The sequence below is a fragment of the Ptychodera flava genome, chromosome 20, assembly GCF_041260155.1.
Source record: "Ptychodera flava strain L36383 chromosome 20, AS_Pfla_20210202, whole genome shotgun sequence".
Classification (NCBI taxonomy): Eukaryota; Metazoa; Hemichordata; class Enteropneusta; family Ptychoderidae; genus Ptychodera; species Ptychodera flava.
This window is the reverse complement of record NC_091947.1, coordinates 36,135,301-36,161,972: the sequence shown is the minus strand read 5'-3', so window position 1 is coordinate 36,161,972 and position 26,672 is coordinate 36,135,301. Positions and strand designations below refer to the sequence as shown.

Genomic DNA, 26,672 nt, shown 5'->3' with positions numbered 1-26,672 from the left:
ACCCCCTCCCAAGATCTAATGGTCCATCCCTAATCCTTTGAGAGTGGTGTCTTTACCCGGAACGCTGCACGGCAAATGAGTTTGGTAACACGTGTGTTGACTACCCTTGTATGATGTATGAAATACGAAAACCAAAACTCTATTTGCATAAATCAATATGATTTGAAATCAGCTTGTGGCAGACAGTCAGACTGTGTGCAATGACGGACGTTTACTGTACATTGCCAATGCTCTGTCCTGTACATACTTGGTCTCAGGGTTTTGCTGGGCATCGATTCCAATACTCACCCGTGATCTAGTGCAGAGTGGGCCATAGATATCGGACACTAACTATATCAAGCATCGGCATTATTTCAGTTCACGATTGATTTTTAGGAAAGTATTGTATTTTTTTATATTTCAATACACCCCCTAAGAAAGAGTGAATTCGTCCCTCAACCATCCAATTGGTGCAACTCTTGGCATGATTACTTCTGGTGTTTTTCACAGTCAAGTATGTTGGTCTCTTTAGAGGAAAAACCATGAAGTAGAGTTTGACTCAGGTCATAGTAGCAGACTAGTAACATTGAGCAATAATGGATGCTGATAGGGTGTTTGGTGTATGTCTATGTGCTGTATGTGGATGCCAATACGTGTGCTGTATGTGGATTCCAATACGTGTGCTGTATGTGGATTCCAATACGTGTGCTGTATGTGGATTCCAATACGTGTGCTGTATGTGGATTCCAATACGTGTTCTGTATGTGGATGCCAATACGTGTGCTGTATGTGGATTCCAATACGTGTGCTGTATGTGGATGCCAATACGTGTGCTGTATGTGGATGCCAATATAGTGTGCTGTATGTGGATTCCAATACGTGTGCTGTATGTGGATGCCAATACGTGTGCTGTATGTGGATGCCAATACGTGTGCTGTATGTGGATTCCAATACGTGTGCTGTATGTGGATGCCAATACGTGTGCTGTATGTGGATGCCAATACGTGTGCTGTATGTGGATTCCAATACGTGTGCTGTATGTGGATGCCAATACGTGTGCTGTATGTGGATGCCAATACATGTGCTGTATGTGGATGCCAATACGTGTGCTGTATGTGGATGCCAATACGTGTGCTGTATGTGGATGCCAATACTTCTACCAATACAAGAGATAGCAACTGAGTTTCAAGGGGCAACTGTGAGACAGAGGACTCCAAGTATGTTTGTTACCCATTGGATTGATGCCTTATATGCACACATAATATGACTCCTGACATTATGCTAAGGCTATCTCCATGTCATGGGCAATGAATACATGTAAAGTTGTTATATTGATGGGTAAACAGTGACAAAGACCAACAGGAAAACAGATATCATGTGACATGGAAAATTTATTTGAATAAATGTTAGAAAATACTGAATTACAAGGTTATGAAATATAAACAGTTTTACTGTAGAAACTTTTAAAAAGTTGTCAGTTAATAATCGTGGTTTTCCACACAAAGTTGGCAAGATACAATCTTGAAATAACAATTCTAACAGTAATTCAAAGTGGTTTAAACTATTATATTTCTCTGACTCAATTGAAGGCCAACAATTCACTAAAAAAGTATGTCACCATCTACGATAAAATAATGATGACAGATTGTGTTAAGTGTTGCATTTTAAAATTGATTGTTCTCACACAGGGATATGGTGTATGTAATCAAAAATTTGAAATGTACAGTTCATTATTTGTTCAAACTAACAATGAGAAAAGGAGGTAGCTATAAACTGGAACTTTTTTGCGATGAATTTCATACATAATTGATTTTGAATTAATTATAATTCTTTATTGTGCTGCAAAATTACACATCCAAGTTCAATGGCTGTAGTTCAGGTCAGAGGTATCTAAGAAAGTCATATACATTGAAAAGTTGTAAACTTCACAAGGCACACCACACTATGTCATATAAAGCATCACTTTCGAATTCTTTCCAGCAAATCTATTATCTAATAACCAGATATCAGATGTCTCTGTACTCATAAATGAGAGTGAGACAAGATAATTTTATCTATTTCCGTTCTTGACTAAAATACAAAGCTTTTGGTTTGTGCAGACTGCATTCACTGGGAAAATAAACAATGTCAACAGAAAACTGGAAAAAAAAGGAATAAAATAGTGTTCAATTGATAAAACTGTCTTGGGTAATAATTAAAATGTGAAGTAATAACTATGAAATTGACTTGACATTTCTGTGACATAACATTCAAATTCATTTCATTTAAACTTAATATTCACATTATATCAGGCTTTCTTTGTATAAAAACATTACAACTTCCAAGAGTGGACAAATCAATTGGTACAAAATAGTATTCAAGGTGTTTCAATGTCAAAATATACATACAGGGAAGAATTAACTTAAAAGAGAATTTTAAAACTATCGAATATTCAAATTAGTCACAGTCATATGAGAATTCTTTCAGTAAGATTTAAACTAGTATTTGCAATTCATAGTTGTACTCACTTAAGTAAATATTCATAAAAATATCTGAGAATTTTTCAAAATGTGTCACAACTATGACATAATTCATATTTTGATTTATAATCAAACAAGTCAATGACAATGACCTAGTCCTTGCTTACAATTTGGAATTTGTCACTGGAAGTGACAAAAAATTGAAGTCGATATCATGGGCATAAAGAAAGAAAGAAATGTGGGAACCAAAGTCCTTTCTGTGCCTGATGCCTACATTGGATTGTAAACAATTTAACATTAGTAATAGTGTGAATGGCAACTAATAGGGTTGTGTTCTCTTACGCTTACCAAGTTGGACAGAATTCGGTATGTCATGCCCTGGCTTTTTAAACGTCAAAATTCAACTAATCTGCAAGAAACTAGTGCAGGCATGTCTGAGTAATGGCCCTTACAATATAAAGTCACTGAGAACGCTGGATGTGAACCAAAAATGCCCCTTTGTTCATTACAGAAGAGACTTCTTACATTAGCTATTGATATTGCCCAATGCCTTCCTTGACTGGTAAATCCTTGTATGATCAACATCTACAGCAAGCATCATCAGATTTAGTGCAGTCATTCAGAATATAGATCTCTGTACACTTTTACTCTACTGGAAGATCAACATCTGTACCATGTTTCATCAAATTTGATGCAGTATTTCTGGACATACCACACTAATTTGGAAAAGTCATTTAATATGCAAATTTGGAAATTACTTAACAAGATACTGATAAATGTTGTTAGACACAGTCAGAGAAACATGAGCTCAACATCTATATCAAGTTTCAACAAATCTGATGAAGTATTTCTGGATATATCAGTCTAATTACAAAAATTCATTAAATATTCAAACATGCAATTGATTGACATGATACTGATAGAGGTATTTGCAAGTTACTACAAAACTTTGAGATCAACATCTTTCATCAAATTTGCTGCAGTACTTTTGGACATAGCACACTAATTAAGAAAGTTCATTAAATATGCAAATTTGCAAATAATTGACTAGATACCGCTAAATGTCTTTGTTCACTATTACAATGCTGTGTGTTCTGTACCATGTCCCATCAAATTTGCTGCTTTTTCTTGATATAATAGCATAATTACAGAAGTTCATGAAATATGCAAATTAGCAATAAATCCTGCCAAATGTCTTTGCACAGTTATAGCTTTGGTATGTAAAAAATGTACATCAAATTTGTGTTGGCATTTCTTGACATACTACTGGAATTATGAAATTTATTAAATATGCAAATTATCGATTAATTGACACAATACTGACAAATATCTTTGTGTGCAGAGCTCTGTGTGAGCAACATGTACAGAGTCTCATCAATTTGGTGCAGTCTCTTAAGAAAAAGAGCTCTTTTCCAAAAATCACTAATTATGGAAATTAGCACTAATTATGTGTGCCACACTAAAAATAATTGGTGTGCACATGTATGCTATAGTGTATTATCCATGTACCAAGTTTGAAAGGAATTGGCTCAGGCATGTCTGAGATATCTGCGAGGATGGATGGACAGACAGACAGCGCCCCTGGACTTTGTCCTTGAGGACAAAATAGTATACATATTACACATTCTCAAGATTTCGTTCAAATCTGAAAAATTACATATTACATTTAAAATATTTAATTATTAATAAAACAATAAAAATGTTGTCAGTAAAACACACCTGAACAATGCCAAAGTTACGTGAATTTGTTAAAATTTCATGTTTCTGAAAAATGTCAAAATTGAAAAAATGTCCAAGTAATCATACTAGCTTCTATAGGTTTTGTAAAAGGTACAATGGAATTGATGTTATTGTCTGGTCATTGTAATACTGTAATATGACTTTGTTGTAGTATCATGCACCATAGAGATCATATTCAGCATGTTCAGAGTGATAGATGATGTCATCAGTTCTAACTTAGTTCAAAAGTTTGATCCTCGTTTTATTGTGATCGGTCCATAAGCTACTGACTGATGCAGCTCCAACTTCTGGCAGGCAGCATAGTCTGTGGAAGAACAGGAAAAAAAAAATTTACTCAAAAACAAGTTCAACATTGCATGGTATATATTAATCATGATTCAAGTCCCAACAGACCTGCATTGTATAATGGCAGCATTTGACAAGTTGACACTTTGCACTCATTACAAATGACAGACTGTGATATCTGCATTAGAGATTGAGTTACAATTATCAAGAGGAATTTACAAAATGCACCAATGACTTTGCTTTATCAAGGTTGCACAATGTTCCCTTTGATTGCCTTCCACCAGGTTTACTTTTTGTAATTTTTACATCTTTGCCATAATCTAGTTGTCCATCCATAATGATGCCTGAGTTCAAATACACAGTTGCTTATGAAAACAAGGTTAACACCCCTCCTACTAAATTATGAAAAACTGGTTTAGGAAAAAAAATCTTTATTCAAGCACGTCTTGTGAAGAACCACCAAGCCTTGGGAAATCAGTGCGACATTTTCAGATTTTACTCAAGTTGCCAACTAACAGCCAAAGAGCTAGCCAAGCATCAGTTTCCATGAATTAGCCAATTGTAATCTGTCAATATTTCAGTTACAAGCTGACAAAAATGCAATACTTTCTTCAGATACAATTGTCATTTTCTAAAGTTGCCCACTAGCTAACAGCCAAAGAGATTACGAGCCCAGCATCAGTTTCCATAGCCAATCTGTCAATATTTCAGTTACAAGCTGACAAAAAATGCAATGCCCATCGGTCCATCGGGCTTGTCAAGTTGCTAAGCACTGACATTGACAATCAGTAAAATCAGTATGAATTTCAGTCATCAATCCAAGCCAGTCCTTTGACTGGCACACAATATGTGAGATATCTTCTGATGTATAAAAATACTCCTTAAATTTTGAAAACTGCTTAATTTGTCAAAAGCAGACAGATGATATCCCTTATCCATGTACTTGAAGAAAATAACATGACCTTCCCTCAACAGCGTATTAGTATGTCATCTTTAGCAGTTGGTATAAGTAGCTTTCTATCACCTACTGTATAATTAAGATTAAGATATCTTTATTGAAATATCATTGAGGAAACTGTTTTGCTCTCACTATTGACGGTTCATTCCACAGATACCATAGATAAACATACTATACACAGACTAACACTTAGAGGTTAGGATATTTCCAGGACAGATGGAGATGCTTGCAATTTGTATCACTTGGTATGACACAAATCCATTGAAACATTAAATCTTATGATACTTAAACATCAATATGAAAGGAAGAAACATGTGAGTTTGTGTACATTCTTGTTGTACAGAAATATAACAAAAAACTGAATTGAATGATTTCAACATACATGTGCTATGCACAGATACACACTTTCAATCGATGCGTATATATTTCAGGAAATGAGTGGGGGATTGTATTCAGTAGATTGACCTACATGTGTAGATTTGGCTATTTTCATGATTATTTATATATGATAGAAATCTTATCTGTACAGTACAAAATATGTCAAAGGTCATATGGACCCAATGATATGATATGGGATTTGCCTTCCTCATCAGGTAATCAGTGACAAAACTCAAATGGAAGTCAGTGTACAATTATTTTATCAATTCACAAAATCACTGGTATAAGCAGAAGTGATTTATAGCTTACCAAGACACGCTGCAAATATTTTTGCAGCTATGTTTTTGGCTGTTGAAGTGGGCACCAATTCTTTGAATGTTGTCATGTCTTGCTCTTCTGTTAACTCACCAATTTTTCTGCAAATATAAATATCTTTTAAATATCATTTCAAATATCACAGCATATTTACATTGCTCTGGATACATACACGTAAAACATGTCAGACACAGTCAGGGTATTCACATTATGAAATGATTTTTTTTTAATTTCCTTCTTTCACTGACAAAAACCCAAAACACAACAGAATTACAAACACTGTCAGGTTGGTTTCAAGAATATTGCATGAAAATGAAGTTTACATGGTCAATAGGCCTTTCAACCTCTAGGATGTAGCACCATGGTACAGTCCAATGACGTAGTTGGATCTTTACATATTGCAAAAAGGGTGACAGAGTACAATAAATCCTTACCTGATGATATTCGCATATGGTATTATTGGAGGGGATTTTGCAGCAGGAATTTCTCCTTCTTCTTCAGATACAATTGAAGAAGCTGTTTTCTGTTCGTGTTCTGGCAGTTCAATTTCCCTTGCAGGAAATTCCAATTCTTCTGTTTCCTCTATTCTCTGTAGGCTTGTACCAGGTCTGAATCATAGAATATATTACAAAAGAGTGAATGAACACATCACCATAATCTGAAAAAATAGCGAAGATGTCACTGGTCGCTCCCATATAGTTATCAAAACAAGCTAAAATCAAGCTAAAAGATTTTTTTATCACAAATAGAAAAAATTCCCCAATAAAATAAAATTATGCAAATTTCACCAGAATTTGATCAAATCTTACTGACGTCACCCGTAAAAACCTCTACACTAAGTTTCAACTCAATCGGACGTGTGGTTTCAGAGTTAAAAAAATTTTTGATCAAAAATGAAAAAAATAGCCAAAAAATGCAAATATGCAAAGTTCACCACGATTTGCCCAGATTTGGGAAAGGTCACTCCTATGCACTTCCATACCAAGTTTCAAATCAATCAGACTTGTGGTTTCAGAGAAGAAGATTTTCGACCAAAAATGGGAGAAAATTATAAAAAAATTCATGAAAAATAGCAAGTCCAAGATACTGACCCAAGATGTGCACAATCATTTCAGGTCAGCCCAAGAGTACTTACATGCTAATTTTTCATCTAATCTGCTCAGTGGCTATTGAGATTTTCAATAAAATGTAAACTAGTAAACATATATACATACGGCTATAAGAGCTAACAAGCGACCCAATGGTCGACAGAGCTCTGCTGTGTTATGTAGAGAGCAACTTTTTGATGAAGAAGGTTGAGATCTTTGATAGCTCATTTCAGGATGGCCTGACCTAAAATGGCAAAATTAGCTGCAAAAATACAAAATTGATGATTTCATCATAATTATGTATAAAAATGTATACCAAATATCAAAGCTATCACATGAGTAACTTTTGAGAAACACATATTTTGACCAAAAACGGCAAAAAACTGACCCAAAAATACAAAAATTGAAGATTTCATCAAATTTCACTATATCACACTAAGAGAACCCCCAGGAACCTGTATACCAAATATCAAAGGCATCAGACAAGTAGTTTTTGAGAAACACATTTTTTGACCAAAAATGGCAAAAATTGCACCAAAAATACAAAATTGCAGATTTCATCATATATTCTCGTATATCATATTCAGTTTATCTGTAGGAACCTGTATACCAAATATCAAAGCTGTCAGACGAGCGGTTTTGATGAAATAAATTTTTGACCAAAAATGACAAAAAAATTCCTTAAAAATACAGATTTGCTTATTTCATCACAATTTGAACAAATCCAAGTTGGGCTATCCCTAGGGACCTGTATACCAAATATCAAAGCTGTCAGACAAGCGCTTTTGATGAAATAAATTTTTGACCAAAAATGACAAAAAAATTCCTTAAAAATACAGATTTGCTTATTTCATTACAATTTGAACAAATCCAAGTTGGGTTATCCCTAGGGACCTGTATACCAAATATCAAAGCTGTCAGACAAGCGGTTTTGATGAAATAAATTTTTGACCAAAAATGACAAAAAAATTCCTTAAAAATACAGATTTGCATATTTCATTACAATTTGAACAAATCAAAGTTGGGTTATCCCTAGGGACCTGTATACCAAATATCAAAGCTGTCAGACAAGCGGTTTTGATGAAATGATTTTTGACCAAAAATGACAAAAAATTCCTTAAAAATACAGATTTGCATATTTCATCACAATTTAAACAACTCCAAGTTGGGTTATCCCTAGAGACCTGTATATATCAAAGCTGTCTGACCAGGGGTTATGAAGAAGAAGATTTTTTACCAAAAACGCCTTTTTTGGCACTAATTTGCATATTTTTGGCAATGACAACTTCATTTGAACAAAATCTCATCTACAGCCCATCATCCATGTACACACCAAATATCAAGATGAAATATGCAGCGGTTTTGGAGTTTTTGATGTTGACGGACAGACATACAGACATACAGACATACAGACGTACAGACATACAGACATACATACATACAGACATTTCCCTAGCCTATAAGAATAGCTTCCATTGCCATATATACATATGGCTATGGGAGCTAAAAATGAGCAAAGATGCCAGTTGACTAGTTTCAGTGTATTACTAAACATCTTCTAACATTTTGACAATTGCAGTCTTTTTCCTTTATAAATTATTGCGTTATGAAGCACTGCTTTATCTTGTTTTCTATGAATACCGGTACAGCTTCAGACATCTAGAACAGCTAGACTTGCTCAACAAATCTTTTGAATGACAATGCAGATTTTAAAGCCCCAATAGCTGCAAATTTTATGCATTATTTTCATGATTTTATTTTAACCAAAGTTGGTTTGTGTAAATGTGCTAGCTGACAGACATAGAAGTATGACTGCTCACTGATTTGGACCATGTCTATGTGTTTTAGCAAGTTGAATAATAAATGGATGCCACAATCATAAAATGGCACCCCACGGAAAAGGACAAAAAGTTCAGTATTTCCTACACATATACATAATGATCATAGAAAAACAAGCATGATGCCATTTACTTGAATGCACCACACACGATGGCCAACATTTTGAAGTTGTAATATTTATTTTCTCTGTCACATGATTACTTTTTTGAAAATGGCAGGAAATCTAAAATGATGTCAAAAAGTTTGAATTTACATACCAGTTTCAACACTTGATGACATTGTTATACACTTTCTTGTCTTTGACGGGTCTTCAATGAAAACTCTTGGAAAATGGGGATATTTTGAAATCGGTTTATCACACATTTGCAGCTATTGGGGCTTTCAAATCTTTTTTCATAAATTTACTTCCCAATGTACAGAGAAAATGCTGTCATATCCATGCAGTACCCCCCCCCCCCCCCCCCCCTTAATATATGCTGGCCAAATTGTAGATATTTGGATGAATGCACTGAATTCTAGATATCTTCTACATTTTTATGAAATTTGTCAGGGTCAATACAGAATTCAAGGACTTTTTCAGCAACCTTCAAGGTCAAAAATACCATTTACTTGATATCATTTTTACAATACATCATATTGATATTTTTATATCATTTTTTAGATATCAAAACTGATTATTTGGTCATTTATGAAAATTGTGGATGGATTATCCATTTTCCAGCACTTTGCAGGATTCCAGGACTTTCCAAAAGGCTTTAAAATTAAAGGACTTTCCTGGAACAAATGAAACCTAGTTTGTGAACAAAGTGCATTGTAGTTCACTGAAAAGTTTCCGTCTGTACTAGGAACATTGGTGGTTATTTTTTTGCAGCAAACTGCTAGAGGAAATTTCTGTAGAAAAGAAAATGCATCTTGGCACCCTTGATTTACAGTGAAAGGGTCATCTTTAGGCCCTTCAATCCTTAAACCTCACTCACAAAATACGTATCAAGGAGATAAACATAACTCTATGCATTCTATCAATATTCTATTCTTGTTTTGAAGAAACACATTTTTGTTTATGGGTCTTCAGCGATACATTTCAAATATCTAAGGAAAAGCCAGCAGATATACCATCATACTTTTTTGTCCAATGAAATATTGAAGAAAGCTGTGGGTGTGCCTACCTTATGGAGGTACTTGATACCTCATTCTGAAAGCTAGTTGATATCTCCTTAGACTCAGACAACTGACGACCAATGTCTATAAACACAGAAAAAGTCTCTGGTTTAGCAGTCCATTAATATATTTAAAGTTCAGACCTTAAGAACAATAAACTCTCAAAGAGAGTGCTACTGTGCTATTTTTATATGTCAGTCTTACAGGAGAAAGAATCAAAACTCATTAAAAATCATTAAAGCTATTTTACGAAAATTTGTATGTCATCCTTTGATTTGTGTAAAACCTATCAGCCAGCCAGGGAAAAAAAAAACACGGACAAAAACCCAAGTGTATTAACAAATGCTCAATTTTATTTGGTTTCCTTTGGGAAAATAATATTTTTATTTTTAATAGTGTTAACATTGTATTTCTTTTCTTAATTTTCTCTGAAAACCTATCAGCACATGGATGGCAAACAAAGAATTTTATTTAAAGCGCCTAATTTTGACTTAGTTACTCAAATCATAATTTAAATTTGTAATTACATATAATATCTGATCATTTATAATAATTCATTTTAACCCTTTCATTGCCAAAGTTGAGTTTTGTTGCCTTTATTACAATATAAAGCAACAATTTCTTTCAGACCAAAATTTTGGTCAAAAAGTGTATAGCCCATGAAAATTTGTGTCTATTAAGGTGAAGTACTACGAATTACGTCAAAATTAAGTTGTGGTGTCATTTTCTTGAAATTTTGCACAAATATTCTTGGAAGTTGTGCAAGTGCACAAAATGAAATAAAAAATGGGGGTCACCACGCTCGTTTCCATGGAAACGGACGTTAAAATGGCGTCGTTAGAAATAAATAAAAATGATATAATTCACTTAAACTAAAGAAAGCAATTATAAAAAGGATAGCAAATGAGTTAATTTTATAAATACCAAGACTTAAGATCCATATCTATCAAATGTATAGTTTTCATGATGTTTGTGAAGAAATTTTAACATAAATATCGATTACAAAATGACGATATCGAAATTATATCACTAAATAATTTTCGAACTTTCTTCCTGTCGCTTCGAATGGTGTCATTTTGACCAAACTTGGCGAATAAACTCCTGACATAATACCATTTAGTTTACACTTTTAATAAAAGGGTGTCACCATGCTACTTTTACAATATCTCCAGGTGAATGGGTAATTTGCGCCATATAAATGGGAGAGAAATGTTAATTTTCGCTCATATTGAATAAAAACCAGCTTCCTAGAGGGTCAAAATATGACAAGGTTATAGGTCACATGTATTTCTTAGACACTGGGTCAAAAAATTAGGTAAAAGCACAATTTCAACAATGACAGGTGATGTTAAATACATGCGCTACTAATAACCCATTTGCGGCAGGCTGGAGTTAAATCTGCGCAGAAACGTTCTAAAGCGTGTGCGCGTCCGAATTCGTCGCCCTTTACCTTAAGTCCAAAATCATGGAAAAAAAATTATTAAGTCCAAAATCATGGAAAAAAAATTACAAAAAATTCATATAAGTTGGTTAAATGTTGCCTGATATTTTTGTGGAGGAAAATTACAGTGCCTAAAGGGTTAATGTTAAAAGTCCAAGGTCAATGGAATCACTCACCAGATTCTGACAAGGAAGCGGGAGTCACTTCCAAAACTGTTGCCTCTGCAGATCCAATAGATACTTCCCGTAGTCCCTCAGGTGAGCCATGTGAAGACTCTCTCACTTTCCTTGCTTGCTATAGTAAGGAAGGCAAAGATTTGAATATTTAGTGGACTTTGATTTTGAATTATTATTCTGGTTTTCTACATTATACCCCATAGAAGAGTCATGTACTTCACAGGTGCACACAACAGGTTTAAAGTTAACAACCACCTGTTGATTCAATTTGACATACAACGTACAACAAGTGATTGCTTGGTTATGAACATTGTGTTGAAAAAGTAGTTTTAAAATGCCAACAGCACTAAAATGCACATCCAAAACACTCTGATCAGTCTCAAATTTTACGAAAACAAATTTCTTTGCAGAATATGTATCACTTTCAGTGTTCTCCCCAGGCCATTTTAGCGTAGCGGTCCCGCTACGCTTTCGCCTCTCCCCGCTACGCTTTGATTCTCCCGCTACGCTTTGATTCTCCCCGCTACGCTTTAAAATTTCCCGCCATCCTTTAGTTCACACGCTAACGCTCTGCGTAGCTACCAGCTGTTGCATGCATTGTCTACACATTAGCGCTCACTGCAACTTTCAACTTGGTGAAAGAGTGGAAGGTGTGAAGTATGGTATGCGTCCGATAACTTGTCCGTAAGTGTTGAGAGGAACGTTAAAACAATAGAAGAATCGGCTGGGTTGTTCACAAGTTTTCATTCTACAACGACTATTACGACCAACAAAGACCTTTAGTCGGTATACATCGAGGACAAGTATTCACAGAGTTAGGCGGTGTAGCACTAGCGGGGCCTGTGATCACATTCCCATGCTTTGATCAACGAAATGGACCGCAAAAGAAACAAAAGAAGCAGTTGACTAGTGAGGTTGATTATGATTTTACAACGATAATCTTTTTTTTTGTCCGAGTACGATCACGATCGCGATCGAGTTCACATTGCATAAATTCCAATATGGCGGCGGCCATGTTGGCCGACGTGTTTATAACGTGTTGACATTGATCCTGGCGTCGCGTGTGGTTCCACTCTGACACGTTCTCTGAAAGATTTTACACCTGATTTTCGAGTGATTCTAGTCGTACTTAGTTCAAGTCTTGTGATCATCTCGGTGGTATTTTTAAATCAAGAATCGAACGACGATGTTCAGTGGCACTGGTAGTTACGCGGGGGGGGGGGGGGGGGGGGGGGGGGGGGGGGGGGCGGCTGGTTGAAATTGATCCCGTGATGGAACATTATTCGCGGTGTTTGTCGTTCAAAAATGATATAAAACTCAATTACATTTCTTGTGTAAAGCTTAAACTTATGAATTTTCCTCTTTGTTGGCAATTTTGACAATTTTATTAGCAATATATGTATTAATGAAACTCCAATCAGACGAACCATTTCTTGCTTTCAATCTGAACTTGCTGTTACTGTTTGAATCTTCGATTTATTTGCAATTGTACTATGCTGTGATGATTTATTTAAGTGTAATAAAGAGTTTCCATGATGTTCAAATTGCATACTTGTATGTTACCATTGCATTTTGTTGTGAGTGTACATGAATGCGTGGGTGCATGTGCAAGCTTACATCCATATGCAAATATAAATTAATGATATGCAAATGATTATGCAAATTAGCCGCTACGCTTTTGCTTGATCCTGGGGAGAACACTGACTTTATCTGGTTCACTCACCTCAATAGTGTCTTCTAACTCACTTTCAGTTGTTGATGTTTCTTTGGCAGGTGAAAATTTTGGATGACGGTAGGCAACTGACCATATAGCTCTCTCTTCATCAGTTGATGGAGTCTCTTCTTCCAGTGTTTGGCTGTTTCTTTGCCATAAATTCAGCAGGGGTTGCGATAACCCTACAAGGAATAAGTGTTTGCCATAGTATTGAACAGCAACTCACCAATGAATACAAGTAATTATTACCATAGTTACAAGGTTACTTCGGTTGAGTCTCACTGCATTCATATTACAGGATAGCAAAAATCATAACAAGATTCTCATACTTTATTTGATTAATGTACTGTTTGATAATTTGAATACCTTGACTGATTCACTTATATCAAGGCAGCTTGTGTTAAAATTCTGATGCATTACAGAACACATGAAAGACAATATACCCTTTGGAGTATTGCTTGGAGTATTCAAGTAGACAGTAAGGTTGACTTTGAATGGAGGGGAAACATTTTTGAATGGATTTGAATTTCTGATGGTGTTTAAATTATTTTGCCATATGTACAAAAATAATGAACAAATTGAAATGAAAAAGACAAACAATAAATATCGTAGTAGACAAAATTAGTTTCTTAAGATCTCAAACATTGAAAATTTTTAAAGGATGTATAATTTAAGATTAAATTTAAAGTCTCTCCAGTATTATTATTCTATATATGGCACATAAAGATATTATTCATACATACTTTGTCTGCCAGGTTGTTCAAACAGCTGTCTAGCACTTGGAGGTCTGTTTATCTGTGGAAATGCCTGCATTTATAACATTATAGAAGACAGAGAAAAGACACTTGTTGATGGATTTGGACTTTATCAGGAGATGAAAACATTTCTTTAAACTAAGACTCACAAATTTACATTTCAACTACCTCGGCACAGTAAGCTGCAATTCTAAGACTGTGCAATTCAGGTGTCTGTCCGATAATAAAGGAAATGGAAAACTGAGGTTGTAATGACCACACAGCATTTTTTCCTTCAATCAAACTTTGATACTATGTCTTGTCTATGCAAAAACTGTCTCAGAAATACTTAATTGTTTCACTGAGTGGTCCAAAATCATTATGACATCACACTTCAAAACTTTCACTAAAAGTATTATCAGAAATTATACTGGCTGTGACACAATCAGTGTTCGGTTGGGTGGTGTATATCTTTTCAGGCCAAACTATACAATTATGATTCATCAGAAGAAAATATGTTGATTGCAAAATGTTTCATGGATGCAAGAGTATTTTTGTCCTTTTTTCAGTTGATGTTAATTTGAAAAGTCGGTAAGCCTTGCTACTGTGCATGTGGCTGTCTTCCTATCAATACTCACTGGTTCTCTGCACAGCTCACTGGAAGTTTGGAAGTTAGCTCTGAGTTCATCCTTTGTTATTTGAATAGAAGTATCAGCAAACACCAGTCGACGGGCCTTCTTTGCTTTCTTCCTCCTAGATGGGGAGGCTTGTGTCTCCTCAAGGGGGGACAGCTCTAACAGATGAAGTCTCCTCTGTGAATGAGTCACAAATATGATCATATATACTCACATATTTATCATATATTTATGTAAAAATTTCATTGAAAGAAAAGAGTTGATTTGTTTGTATTTAGGTGATTCAACTGAAAACTACAACCCTGAATTAAGCTACAAAATTGATATTATTTTTTAACAATTTTTAGTCGAAGCTATAGACAAGAGAAGAAATTTTTTGAACTAGCTGTTAGTATTCTAGTTTTTATTATTATTGTTGCTGTTTTTTTTTCTTTCTTCTCTCTGTACTTGAAATTTATTTTTCATCGGTGTTTTGCAGCTCCTAATGTCTTATTTAGTGAGCCCCTGATCTAAAAGGGATGCAGCAAATAAATAAATAAATAAATAAATTCTGATTGTAAGTGCAGTTAATTCTATACCTTTGGAAAGGAAACATTTTCTATTATTAAAATGAAAAATTGTGGACATTGTGATAAGATAATATAAGGTTATTCACAAAATACCGGAATTTATGTCAAAGTACATTGTGCAGAGGAGGTATTGTTCAAGATGCATCATGAGCATCTCGGACAATACCGAAGCGTACGATGTACGAGGACATAAATCCCGGTATTTTGTGAAAAACCTTATTATCACACTCCTATTAATCCAATTTTACCACAAAAAAGTCAAAATTAGGGTGTTTTCACGATGTCCGTCTTGCACTGCACCGAGTGATCGCAAGTAGACGTGGAATGCATTCAGCGCGTCATAGAATGAAATTTCAGCTCGTGCAGCGCAGTGCACGTTATATAGAAATTGTAGGTCAGCAGCAGACCAGTAATTTTACTCCATATTCGGAATGACCACCATTCACTGCGTCAAGTACAGAATGTTTCGAAATATATTTTTTTATAAAAAGTGTAAAATCTCTTGCTTTTCCCACGTTGACATACAGGTGTTATGAGGTCAAAGGTCAAATACCATCCAATAACACCTAAAGTTATTGTACTCCGCATCCTCTGATACCGAAACTTACTGTGGGACAAAACCTCATAGACACAGGTGTATAATAATGACTGCTATGAACAGACTGTACAAATATCAAGTTTTAAGGATCATGTTTGAAAGTTGTTTGAAGCATATTTTTTTTGACCAGCCAATGACTAGTACCATCTTACATATACATAGTGTATAACTCACCTTCACGGCAGCTGGAGTTGGAGTAACCAAATCTACCTCAGTGGGTTTAGCCACAGCTTGAGGAGAAGTTACTTCTATAGGTACGGCACAGACTTCAAGAGCAGGTGCTGGGACATCAGTGTCTAGTGCAGAGACATCCACATGTTGTGTGGAAGTGCCTGGTGCGGAAACATCCATGTGTAGTGTAGAAGTGGCTGGTGCAGAAACATCAACACCAGATGCTGGAGCATCAACAGGTGGTTCTTCTGCAATATCCTCCAATATTATCTCTGACAAATCACCAACTCGTCTGATCTTAGCTGTTTCTGTGTCTTCTGGGATTGCTGAAACTCTGGGCCTTCTCTTAGCCTTATGTCTCTCTGTTTCAGCTCTTTTCCTCTCTGTGGGCAAGATTCCAGACATTGGAGAGAGACTAGAGGAAAGCACCACATCTCCTGTTTGTGGATGAATCACCCAGACATCTTCATCTGCTGGTATTGGAGTACTGAAATCATGGGAGGTGTTAAGATTTTTTTTAAATTTGAAGACATTTCTGAGCAATTTATGCATTTTTATGCAGTGTATGAAAGGCTATTGCAACATATACACACAGGGAGGGTTTCAGGGAGGGGTCCCCCTCCCTGTGTGCATGCATTCTTGTACTTTATCATATACCTACATTCACGTGCCTGTGTAAAGCTATGGGGGAAGCGCCCTCAGATCCGTGCATTTTTTAACGTATCACGCCCCGGTCCGGTGCCCAAATATGGGCAATCGCATGCATTTCTGAACAATCTCGAGTTTTTTTGCCATTGTCCTGGATTATTTGTGGTTGAAAAATGCGATTTTCCAGGAGTGTTTGCACGATAAAGCTTGCAATTTAATAAGGCATCATACACTAATTGTTTCTAATGTTTTCATTGTCCACAAAACTTCAGCCTGTATGACATCATTTTGCTGGCAAATGCAGTCAATGACAAGTTGACAGGTTTTGACGGTGACGACATCTTGAATAACATCGCTGAAAACTGAGAGAGTTGCGAGTGTGGTATCGGGAAAGATAAACTCGGGGAAGGCTTGGAATTAGTCGATGACTTTACATTTGATGAAGATCGGGCAAAGATATCATTAATTTTTGATTTACTTGCTCCTGTTTTTTTCCTACCAGAGCTAGATGTTTTGCTCCTTTAGCATGGCTTTTCATAGCCCAGCGTATGATGCTGTGTGTTCCCAGCGTTATAAAGCCTCCCACTACAGCCCAGCTGCTAAGGTCCATAGACATGCGGTACCAATTTGGACCGTACACGAAAAACTACTTTTCTAGCTACTTTTTGCTGAAATTAACTCGATTCCAATCTATGCCTACCCAAATCACTCAACCGCTCACAGACTGCAAAAAAAATTTTTTGGCATGACGTCCAAAACCATTAGTTTGCTGGCGATGAACGGTCAAAGGCCCAAAGGCCGGCGATATCTTGCATGACTGTACTGAATGGCAAGCCACGGGAACAAGCAGCATCATACACAGGGCTAGGCTTTTTGATACATCGAAAGTCTTTTCACAAAGTTTGCATCTTGCCACGAATTTATCTTGTGCCCGCTCCAGCCATCCTATGTACTCGGGCTGTTTCAACCAATGATCGCTAAATAAACACTTTCCAGGAGGCATTGCTGAGACTGATGACCCGAACAAGCTTTAAATTTCAACACGATCCCTCCACAAGCTACTCATGCACACTTCGATGTCACTGTAAGTGCGTGCAAAACTGTGGATAATGGAATACACAACATGGTCTCGCCCACGCTAGTACAAGGGTACCCCTTTACGACATTATAAGAAACACTACTACGCTTTCCAAATTTTGTCTCGGGAGGGCTCCCCACCTGTCGCAAAACATCTTTTCGCATTTTACGATTTTGACGTTCGACAACTATACTGTTTAACGTTCACCTTTACGATCTGGCCGTTCTCGACCGTGTGCAATCGTAAGTAGCGATTTTCCAGGAATAAATTTTGATTTTCCAGGAGTTTTCCAGGACTTTCCAAGAGCGTACAAACCCTACTACCAAAACCATAAGACAAAGTCCTACTCTTACGCAGAAAATCAAAGTTTTCAAGCATCGACTTTGTCTTCCGCGACGCACGCAACGCAATGTCGATGGACGTGAATTTTGACACTGTGATCGACCATGGATGGATTGATGTGGCATTTCAAAAGTATGGTCGCTTTAGATTTGAACAAAACCTACCAAACCCATCAGACAAGGTCCTACTCTTATGCAGAAAACCAAAGCTCTCAAGCAATGACTTTCTCTTCTGCAACACTATGTTTGAGCGACCTCAACGTCAGCTTCATTCAGAAATAGCTTTTCGTGGGCGTAACATCATTATATGTTAGTACAATGTTCAGCTATACCCAACGTGAACGTCAGAATAATTGGGGCTGTGATCAGGAAGCAAGGTTGACCTCCAGAGTGATTCCTAGTATAGTACAACATGCAACACATTTGCCGATCGCGGTAATACAGTGATAGCAACAAGTTCGCCGCGTAAATTACTAGACTACATATAGCCACATCAGCACTTTTGAAATATCATCTCCGGCTTGCCACACTACCAAAAATTAAAAAACATTGTAAACAAAACCAGAATTTCGGGGCCAGAGAGCGAAACAATGCTGGAAAGTAGCTGGCCAAAATACGGAAGCAGCCGGTCAATTTGACCGGCATCTGGCTAAAATGAAGACGATGAAACAATTTAATATTTAAGGCTGTACACACAGCCTTAGTTCAAAAGCTGCCTATGTGTCATTTTTCAATCTACAGAATAACACAAAATTTCAAACGAAGATAGACTACGTGTTCAAAAATGTCAAAATATGGACACTTTATTCCTCTACCATTGATCAAGCACTCAGATACATGTCATCAAAAGATTATACCCTATAGTAGTGTTATTTTACATGTTTCTAAACCTTGGGTATAAATACATTGTCAAGCAATATGTCAAATTCCCATGGGTCAAAGAGAATACAATGCATGCAGGGATGTGCCACATTATCACAGCATTGAGAACATTGGGGATGGGGAAATTACGATAAAAGATTGTTATGATGGTACTATCTATTAGTCCTACCTGCCGACTGGTTGAGCGGCTTCTTGTTCAGCTGCTGAACTATGTAATGGTGACAGCAATGCTTCCAGACCTATGGCTGCCTCTGCTACCATTTCAAATGAGTCTAGAGGAATTAGGTCCTTCTCACCAGGGATCTGTCAAAGTTTTGGAAAAAACACCAACTCAGCATGACTTGGAATGTGTAGCTATATGCTAACAACTCTCACCAATGAAGTTTAGTTCTGTCACAACATGGCAAAGTTAGAGACCAATAGAGGTTATAGACAAGTGCAACTGTTCAACATTTTGTGCATCGAACAATAAATGATTTGAGACACAGTAGAAATCACTCATTTGTTTCATCCTAAATGTGTTGGAATGATTGTGGCAATTGACTTGAAGTTATCAAATTAAAATCATTCCTTCATAAAGAAACGTTTCTGGGAATAAGCTTTGCTTTCAATAACTTTTACTGAAATCCCAGAGTATGAAATGATAAAGGTTGCATATCTAAGTTCTGAAAGTTGACATCTTAACTAGTTAAAGGTAGTATGCGCCTCAAAATTGAAAGACTCCAAAATTGGCTATAACTTTCCCTAAGGTAGCTTATAACACTAATTCCCTTTTGAAATTGAGAATTAAAATTAGAGGTCATCATGCAAAATTTGGCACTAGAGAAACAAATTACTCAATATTTACTGACAGCTGATTCAAAATGGCTGCCATCCCTGTGTTAACTCTATGGGTAAAAATTAAGATTTTCAATTTTCACAAATATAGTCCCATGAAAACTTTAGTTACTCTATGAGCTTCAAAATAAGCCCATACAATTGGTAGACCAGAAAGGTTTTTGCAAAATTTGAGTCCACATAACTGTCCCTGAGGGACCTTAACAATATATTCAATTGTCAAAGCAGAGATTTCCATGGTAACCAAATCTTTAGATCTCGATGCAGATCATTATTGAATCATATTGCCATGTATTTAGTATCACTTACTAATCCATGTACATCTGGTTGTTCTGGCAAAGACTTTTCCTTGAGTCTGATATCTGAACGTCTTGACACAGTGTGTGGACTTCCCAGTGCTGGAAAATTAATATGAGACAGTACTTTAAAGCAAGTCTACAAAGCATGATCAAACTGAAATCAAATCTTAGAGAAGAGAAATTAAATTGTACTTTGTTAAAAATATTGCATAAGAAGTGCATTTATTTTAATAATTTGATATATAATATTCATGCAATCACTATAGTTAAAATGTTAGACATTTAGAGACAAAAGAATCCATTTGTTTGAGCACATAGAATTGATCATTATCGTTGGATGAACATTTTCATGAGATCACACAATATATTTTCAAGTGCTGGCTGATAATCATGTTGAAGGATACAACCACTTTCATACATGTCTGTCAACCTTACATCAAATGAGACACAGATCATTTCACACTTTTAAATGACAAACATCAAGTTGCAGATATATATAGACACATATACTTCTCTAATGACGAATGACTGTGCATATCGAGACTGGAAATCTCATGTTTTTTTACCTGCAAGCATTTGTTGTTCAGGAGATTCTGCACTGGATGTACTAGCTCTAGGTGGTGGACTCATCAACAGAGGTTCCTGTAATGATACCCATGTCCTATCATAGTTACACTCATACTTTGTACTGCTGGGATACTAGTAGTGATCATGTACACCTATGACAAGCTGGCTGATACATTGACCATTATCACCTGTACAACAGTTTACTTGCAGTGAGCTTTGCACATACCATCAGTATTATTACAGCAGTGCAATACCGAAAATATCATTATGCCATAACCTTATGTCAATGAGCACTCGTAACCTGGACTACTTTAAGCTGTACTACTTCCAAAGAGAATTCAAGAAATATCTTTCAGCACAGATTTCAAAGACAAATTAGTGATGACAAAGCAATACTGTATATCTTCATGAAAGAGAGAAAATTACTTTCTAAAAGTTTTGATATATTTAGACAGCAATATTTTCTTGTCTTTCTTTCCCTCACAATCATGCAAGCTCAAACAGGCTCCAACTCCTTTCAGAAATAATGATAGTTCAATTTTGTTTCTTTGTTGCTTATATTTCTACCATAGCATTGACACAGTAAATTATAAATGAGGAGCCATTTTACTCCATTCTTTCACGCCATAATTGCAGCTAAAGCTTAAGTAAGACATGTTCCACAATTACATGAACCTTTTACCCATAAACATGCTAATAACAAATAACCCAATCAGAACCAGTTGTGCATTACGATTAGCCAATGAGAATTCAATTACATCATAGTACTTCAGCTTCAGAATGCATTTTATTTTCAGTAATGAGTGTCAATCAAACATTATGTGCTTTGAAGGATTTATATCAATTCTGCACTTAACTTGTAAAAACATTTACAGGTACATGCCTGGTCAGCAAGAGGCAAATAATTAGGATGCCAGTAATGGAATATCTTGCTGAAAATGCACAGAATTGACTATGTTGATTAATAATCAAACGATTTACTGCAGGCATTCCATATTGCTTATAGAAACCATTTCCGGAATCAGGAATATTGAGCTAGAGAAGCACAGCAAAATAATATGACCCAGTGACTGTGGTTTGGAATATTTACCATACCCTAGGCAAACCCCTCTTGCATAAAACATGCATGGCCAAAAGTTTGTGGAGACGTCATAGCTTATGCTGACCTCATATCCTTTTAATGCCTTAGTAGTCAAAATGTCTGATTTCAAAAGCTAGAGAATAAAACATGTGAACAACTTTACCACAAAGTTGCTTTGTAGATGAAATGTATTTTCATAATTAGTCTACATCGGACTATTACATATAGGTGTCATTTTGAAGCAATAGCAATTGTCATATGTATAGTTTTTGCAAAAAGGTAAACGTATACCTATGCATAACACTTCAAAAACAGTATTTTGGATACAGATGTTGAATATGTACAAATTGCTTTAACAACTGAAAAATTGAAAACTGATGGTAGGAATGAATATTAGATAAATATCTAAACTATTTTGCCATGAACTGAATTCATTGTTGGACAATTTCTTGAACACATTGGTCAAGTTAATGGCAAAATTTGTGAGACAAAGGCTTGAAGACAAGGCAAAAAAGGTGATCCAACTTCATTCACTTGATGATCTATGTTTGACCGGGAAGTAGTTCTAAGGGTCATTGGCCAATCTTAAGAATTCATAATAATAATGAGTCACCTATTATGGAAATGACCCTGACTGCATATAATTAGTACTTACAACATCAGGTAGAGAATATGGATCCAATACAATTGAAGTGATATCCTGAGTACGAACAATAGCACCGAAGTTAGGTTCCAAATCAGAGTGTTGTATAACCAGAGGGTCTGGCATAGTACAGAACTCAGCTGGTCTGAAACAATTAATGGAATATACTGATTGGACACACTAGTCAAGCTCCCTTTGGTTGGAACATAGTCATGGTCCCTGGACTGGGAGGTATATACATATACAATGCTTAAATTCCTTTCTAAGCCTTTTTCAGCCATGCATCAAATGTGGTTAAACATTTGGAGTTGGTTTGGTAAAGTACATTTCACATTTTTTTTAAATTTCAACATAGGTGAGATTTTTAGTTTCTTTACCCGTTTTTTTTTTTTTTTTTTAACAAAAAAAAACATCAAATTTTTTCTAGAATGTGTTTTTTTCATCACTTTACAGTGTATGGAATTGATATACAAATCACTTTATATTTCATGATCAATAAAAAGAAGATACACAAGAAACCCACGTCCTCAGCCAAATATGAGAAAGGCAAAATGTTCCTCGGACTGGCAAGAGGCAGGGCAAAACAAAACAATGCAATAACAATGAATAACATGACATAGAATGTCTGGCCAAAAAAAATTCAACAAGGTGACAAAACACACAAAGACAAAAAAAAAATCACATTCGCTAGAAATCAAAATTAAACAGAAAAGAAAGAACCTTTGCAAAACAAAAACAATTCTGTATAATAGAGATGTACATGTGTTTGGGTTGGTAAATTTACAATATACAATTCTATTAAGTAGTTGCACTTAATGTGCTATGAATTAACATTTTTGGAAGAAGACAAAATTGAAGACAGAATGATGGTTCATCTTTGGCATAGTTTACTGATATCTCTTGTCACGGTTTTATGCTGTTTACTTAATTTTGGTGCCTTAAGAAGTAGAAGTCTGAGTTTATTGTCTGTTGTTATTTGTCCTCTCGACCAGACTTTCAAATTTTATTAGAATGTTTTTTTCATCACTTTACAGTGTATGAAATTGATATACCATATTTTTAGGTGGAAATCGAAGAACATCATACCCACGGGCACCCATCAACCTCATGAGCTTAACAGGACAAAAACATTGAGTTTTACTATTATTCTAGCTCTCCTTCATAGTTGCTCCTACCTACCTTATTGCATTAGGTTGAAGATCAATTTTGGTTGTATCAGCTGGTAGAAGATGTCTTGTTTGATGAAATCTTTCATAAAGTCTCTGCACTTCACCTGTACACAAAAAAGCATACTTTTGTTTTATATAAAGTCTATTATCCTGGAGTGAAACCAATCCTTTTGCTAGTGTGGTTTGGCTTCAACCCCTTGTTAGTGTAATGGTGAGTGTGAACCTGTTTGAAGGATATTGAGGATGAGCAGGTTAAAGAACACTCAAAAGTCCCGGAATGAGATGATCTGATCAAAACTAAAAGCCAGAGATTGACACTTGAACTTCTAGACAATATGAATCTCTCAGATATACCAGTGACATCAGTTAACCTATATTATGGCACAATTGCAAACTTATGTCTACTGCAATGAATCAAATTTGTAAATCAACAATCATCAGCAAAGTTCAATTAGAGTAACATCCATTTCTACAATGGGATTATGTAAACCTGACAACTAGCTCAAGAGACAAGGGATCAGAACTATTATCAGTGATGGCAATGTCTGTACCATGATGTTGATAGATTTGATGACCATGAAGTTCATCTGTAGTTTTCTATGCTATGTAATTTTTCAAAATTGAAACCAATTTCTGAACAATCTGTGAAGTTGAACATATTTAATCCATTGATTGTCAATTTGTGTGAGGTGATATTCTTTAGTATTTATTCCAGGAAAGCTACCAATTTGAAACTAGTACAATATTAGATGACCAAACAAAAAAGAAAATAGCTATAAGTAAGCTCACCAATAAGGTATCCACATTGCTTTTCGTAGACACAAACAACTCCATACATTAACTGTGCTGACAAGTAGAGAGAGTACCTTGGTTTACTGCCACGGGATTTGACTGGTTGGGCTTTCAGCTCTATTACATTGATGATGTCATCACTATAAATGAAAAAGCACATTGCTAACACTTGTCAAAACAGGACTGCAAATGCAATTAATACAAAACACTTTATTCCTATACTGTTACCAGTATCATTAATGAAAAGTCTGAACATTGTTATCATAGCTTCTCAGAATTTCCTGGATATGGTGGATTGGAAAATTATCATTTTGTAAAGCCACTTTAATCAGATCCCTCTTTAAAAAATTAAATACCTTCTTATTCATCATTTCTTCCACTGTTATGATAATATGACTATGACTTACCAGGTTCTTCTTACATTCACACGGCTGTAGTCTTTCTTGTTGAGTTTTGTTGCTTTAGTAGCTGCTAGCCTACAAATCAAATGTTTTCTGCATAGAAGTATTGATTTCATAGAAGTGGCAGCATTATTCATACTTCACGAACATCAAAGCCCCTTAGGATAATTTTTGACTTCAAATGATGAAACACTTACACCTCTCCAAGTACGATGGACGAGGAAAAATGGAGAAACCTACTAAAATGGTAATGGAATGAAAAAGTAAGTACTTGAGCTGCTAAGTAAAGGTTGCGCTGAATCAAATCTAAGATTCTGATCTTAATGAGATGTTCTCACTTGAACACTTTATTACTAAGTTCCCTGATTGATTATATTTCAGTTACGAATATCACACCATATCGACGAATCATTATTTTTTATGTATTTGTATATGAATCAAGTCTGCAATTCTTGTGTTGTATGCGGGTGACCGTACGTATATTGAATGACAATGCATGGCCTAGCCACCCTATCGCTTGGATAACCATCGATCTCGATTCTTACTGAACGCAACAGCGCAAGCGGTCTTACTGCCCGTCGCTGCCCGTCAAGAAATTAACCTTCCAATTACTGTAATCAGTCGCTATCTCAGTACCAAAGACCACCAATATTTATAAAAAGCTACAAAATAAGAGTTTGTTTCACTCCGAATACCCGACCCCTGTCTCAGAACTAACATCAATATCTATAATTGGAGCGCTAAGTTCCGATGAGATATCAAGTGATTACAGTAATTTCCTGACGGGCAGTGGTCGGACGTCGACGGGCATTATGTAAGTACGTGGCCAGTGGTGATAACGTACGATCACACGAGTAGCGTTGCTACTCGTTCGAAAATCAACGTTTTTCGGATCTGGGAATATTATTTCTTTTGTTTTTACAAAGAGTAGTGGTCTTTGGTATTGAGATATCGACTGATTACAGTAATTGGAAGATTAATTTCCTGACGGGCAGCGACGGGAAGTAATTAGTAGGCCCAACTGCAAGCTCTTTTCTTCCTTCGATTCGTTTGATACTGATAGCCCTATGGCCTTCGATGGTGTCAACAAGTGTACCTACCAGACTACTCCAAACTTTCCTCTTCTCTCCAATATTTCAAACGAATAGAACATTGTTTAATCGTCTCGAAAAGGGTAGAAATTCTAGAATGTAAGAAAGGAAATCATTGAAAAAAGGACTGGGCGAATCGACCTCAAAGGGAACGGACTTCACGGTTTCAAGTTTACAACGGCAAACGTCAAATTATGTTCGATAGTTAGTGGTAAAGGTGACAAAATAGCCCGCAAAATAGCTCTCCTAAAAACGTTACCAAACTAAATGAACAAACATACCTAGAAGACGACTACAACCAGTCTGACAGACGACGAAAACAATCTTTGAAAAATAATGCAAAAGCTATTCCCTTTTGCTTAACTTTTATCCAATCACAAGTTGCCATACATCCTGCAATATCAGAGAAGCCAATCACATATGCGCTAACATATATGCAAATACTTATCCGCGGGAAAATATTCCCGCCAATCTATATTGGTCGTCGTCAACTCGTGCATAGATCTATTTTTGTGTATCCATGATACAGTACGTACGAAAGTTGCTTGTCGGCCGCGTCGGTACGATAAACACGGCGAAGCTGCTATGACCGAAAGCTATTTGCTC

General features: G+C 36.0%; 1 protein-coding gene across 2 annotated transcripts; it reads right to left on the bottom strand.

Moving 5' to 3' along the window:
* Positions 1–1,352: 1,352 nt before the first annotated feature.
* On the bottom strand, positions 1,353–26,672 carry LOC139120840 (meiotic recombination protein REC8 homolog). 2 transcript variants are annotated; one of them, XM_070685431.1, is made up of 17 exons: positions 26,076–26,669; positions 24,982–25,050; positions 24,572–24,714; positions 23,793–23,886; positions 22,626–22,758; positions 20,889–20,964; positions 20,333–20,421; positions 19,356–19,489; positions 16,241–16,724; positions 14,903–15,076; positions 14,274–14,337; positions 13,540–13,712; positions 11,817–11,934; positions 10,208–10,283; positions 6,549–6,722; positions 6,109–6,215; positions 1,353–4,482 (listed from the first exon to the last, which is right to left on the bottom strand). In XM_070685431.1, the coding sequence occupies exons 1-17, from the start codon at positions 26,126–26,128 to the stop codon at positions 4,400–4,402; spliced, it is 2,244 nt and encodes a 747-aa protein (XP_070541532.1). In that variant the 5' UTR covers positions 26,129–26,669; the 3' UTR covers positions 1,353–4,399. The 2 variants fall into 2 exon arrangements, with proteins under 2 accessions (XP_070541532.1, XP_070541533.1); XM_070685432.1 differs by lacking the exons at positions 1,353–4,482; positions 6,109–6,215; positions 10,208–10,283 and having other exon boundaries at positions 26,076–26,672.

What these genes read in the sequence shown, in the direction of transcription:
- LOC139120840 (XM_070685431.1), bottom strand. Translation starts at nt 26,128, where the DNA reads ATGTTCTATTCGTTTGAAATATTGGAGAGAAGAGGAAAGTTTGGAGTA. An exon ending in GTATCAAGTACCTCCATAAG is followed by an intron (nt 6,723 to 10,207) that starts GTAGGCACACCC and finishes TCTATGATTCAG; the next exon opens with ACCTGGTACAAGCCTACAGA. An exon ending in CCATATGCGAATATCATCAG is followed by an intron (nt 6,216 to 6,548) that starts GTAAGGATTTAT and finishes TTATATTTGCAG; the next exon opens with AAAAATTGGTGAGTTAACAG.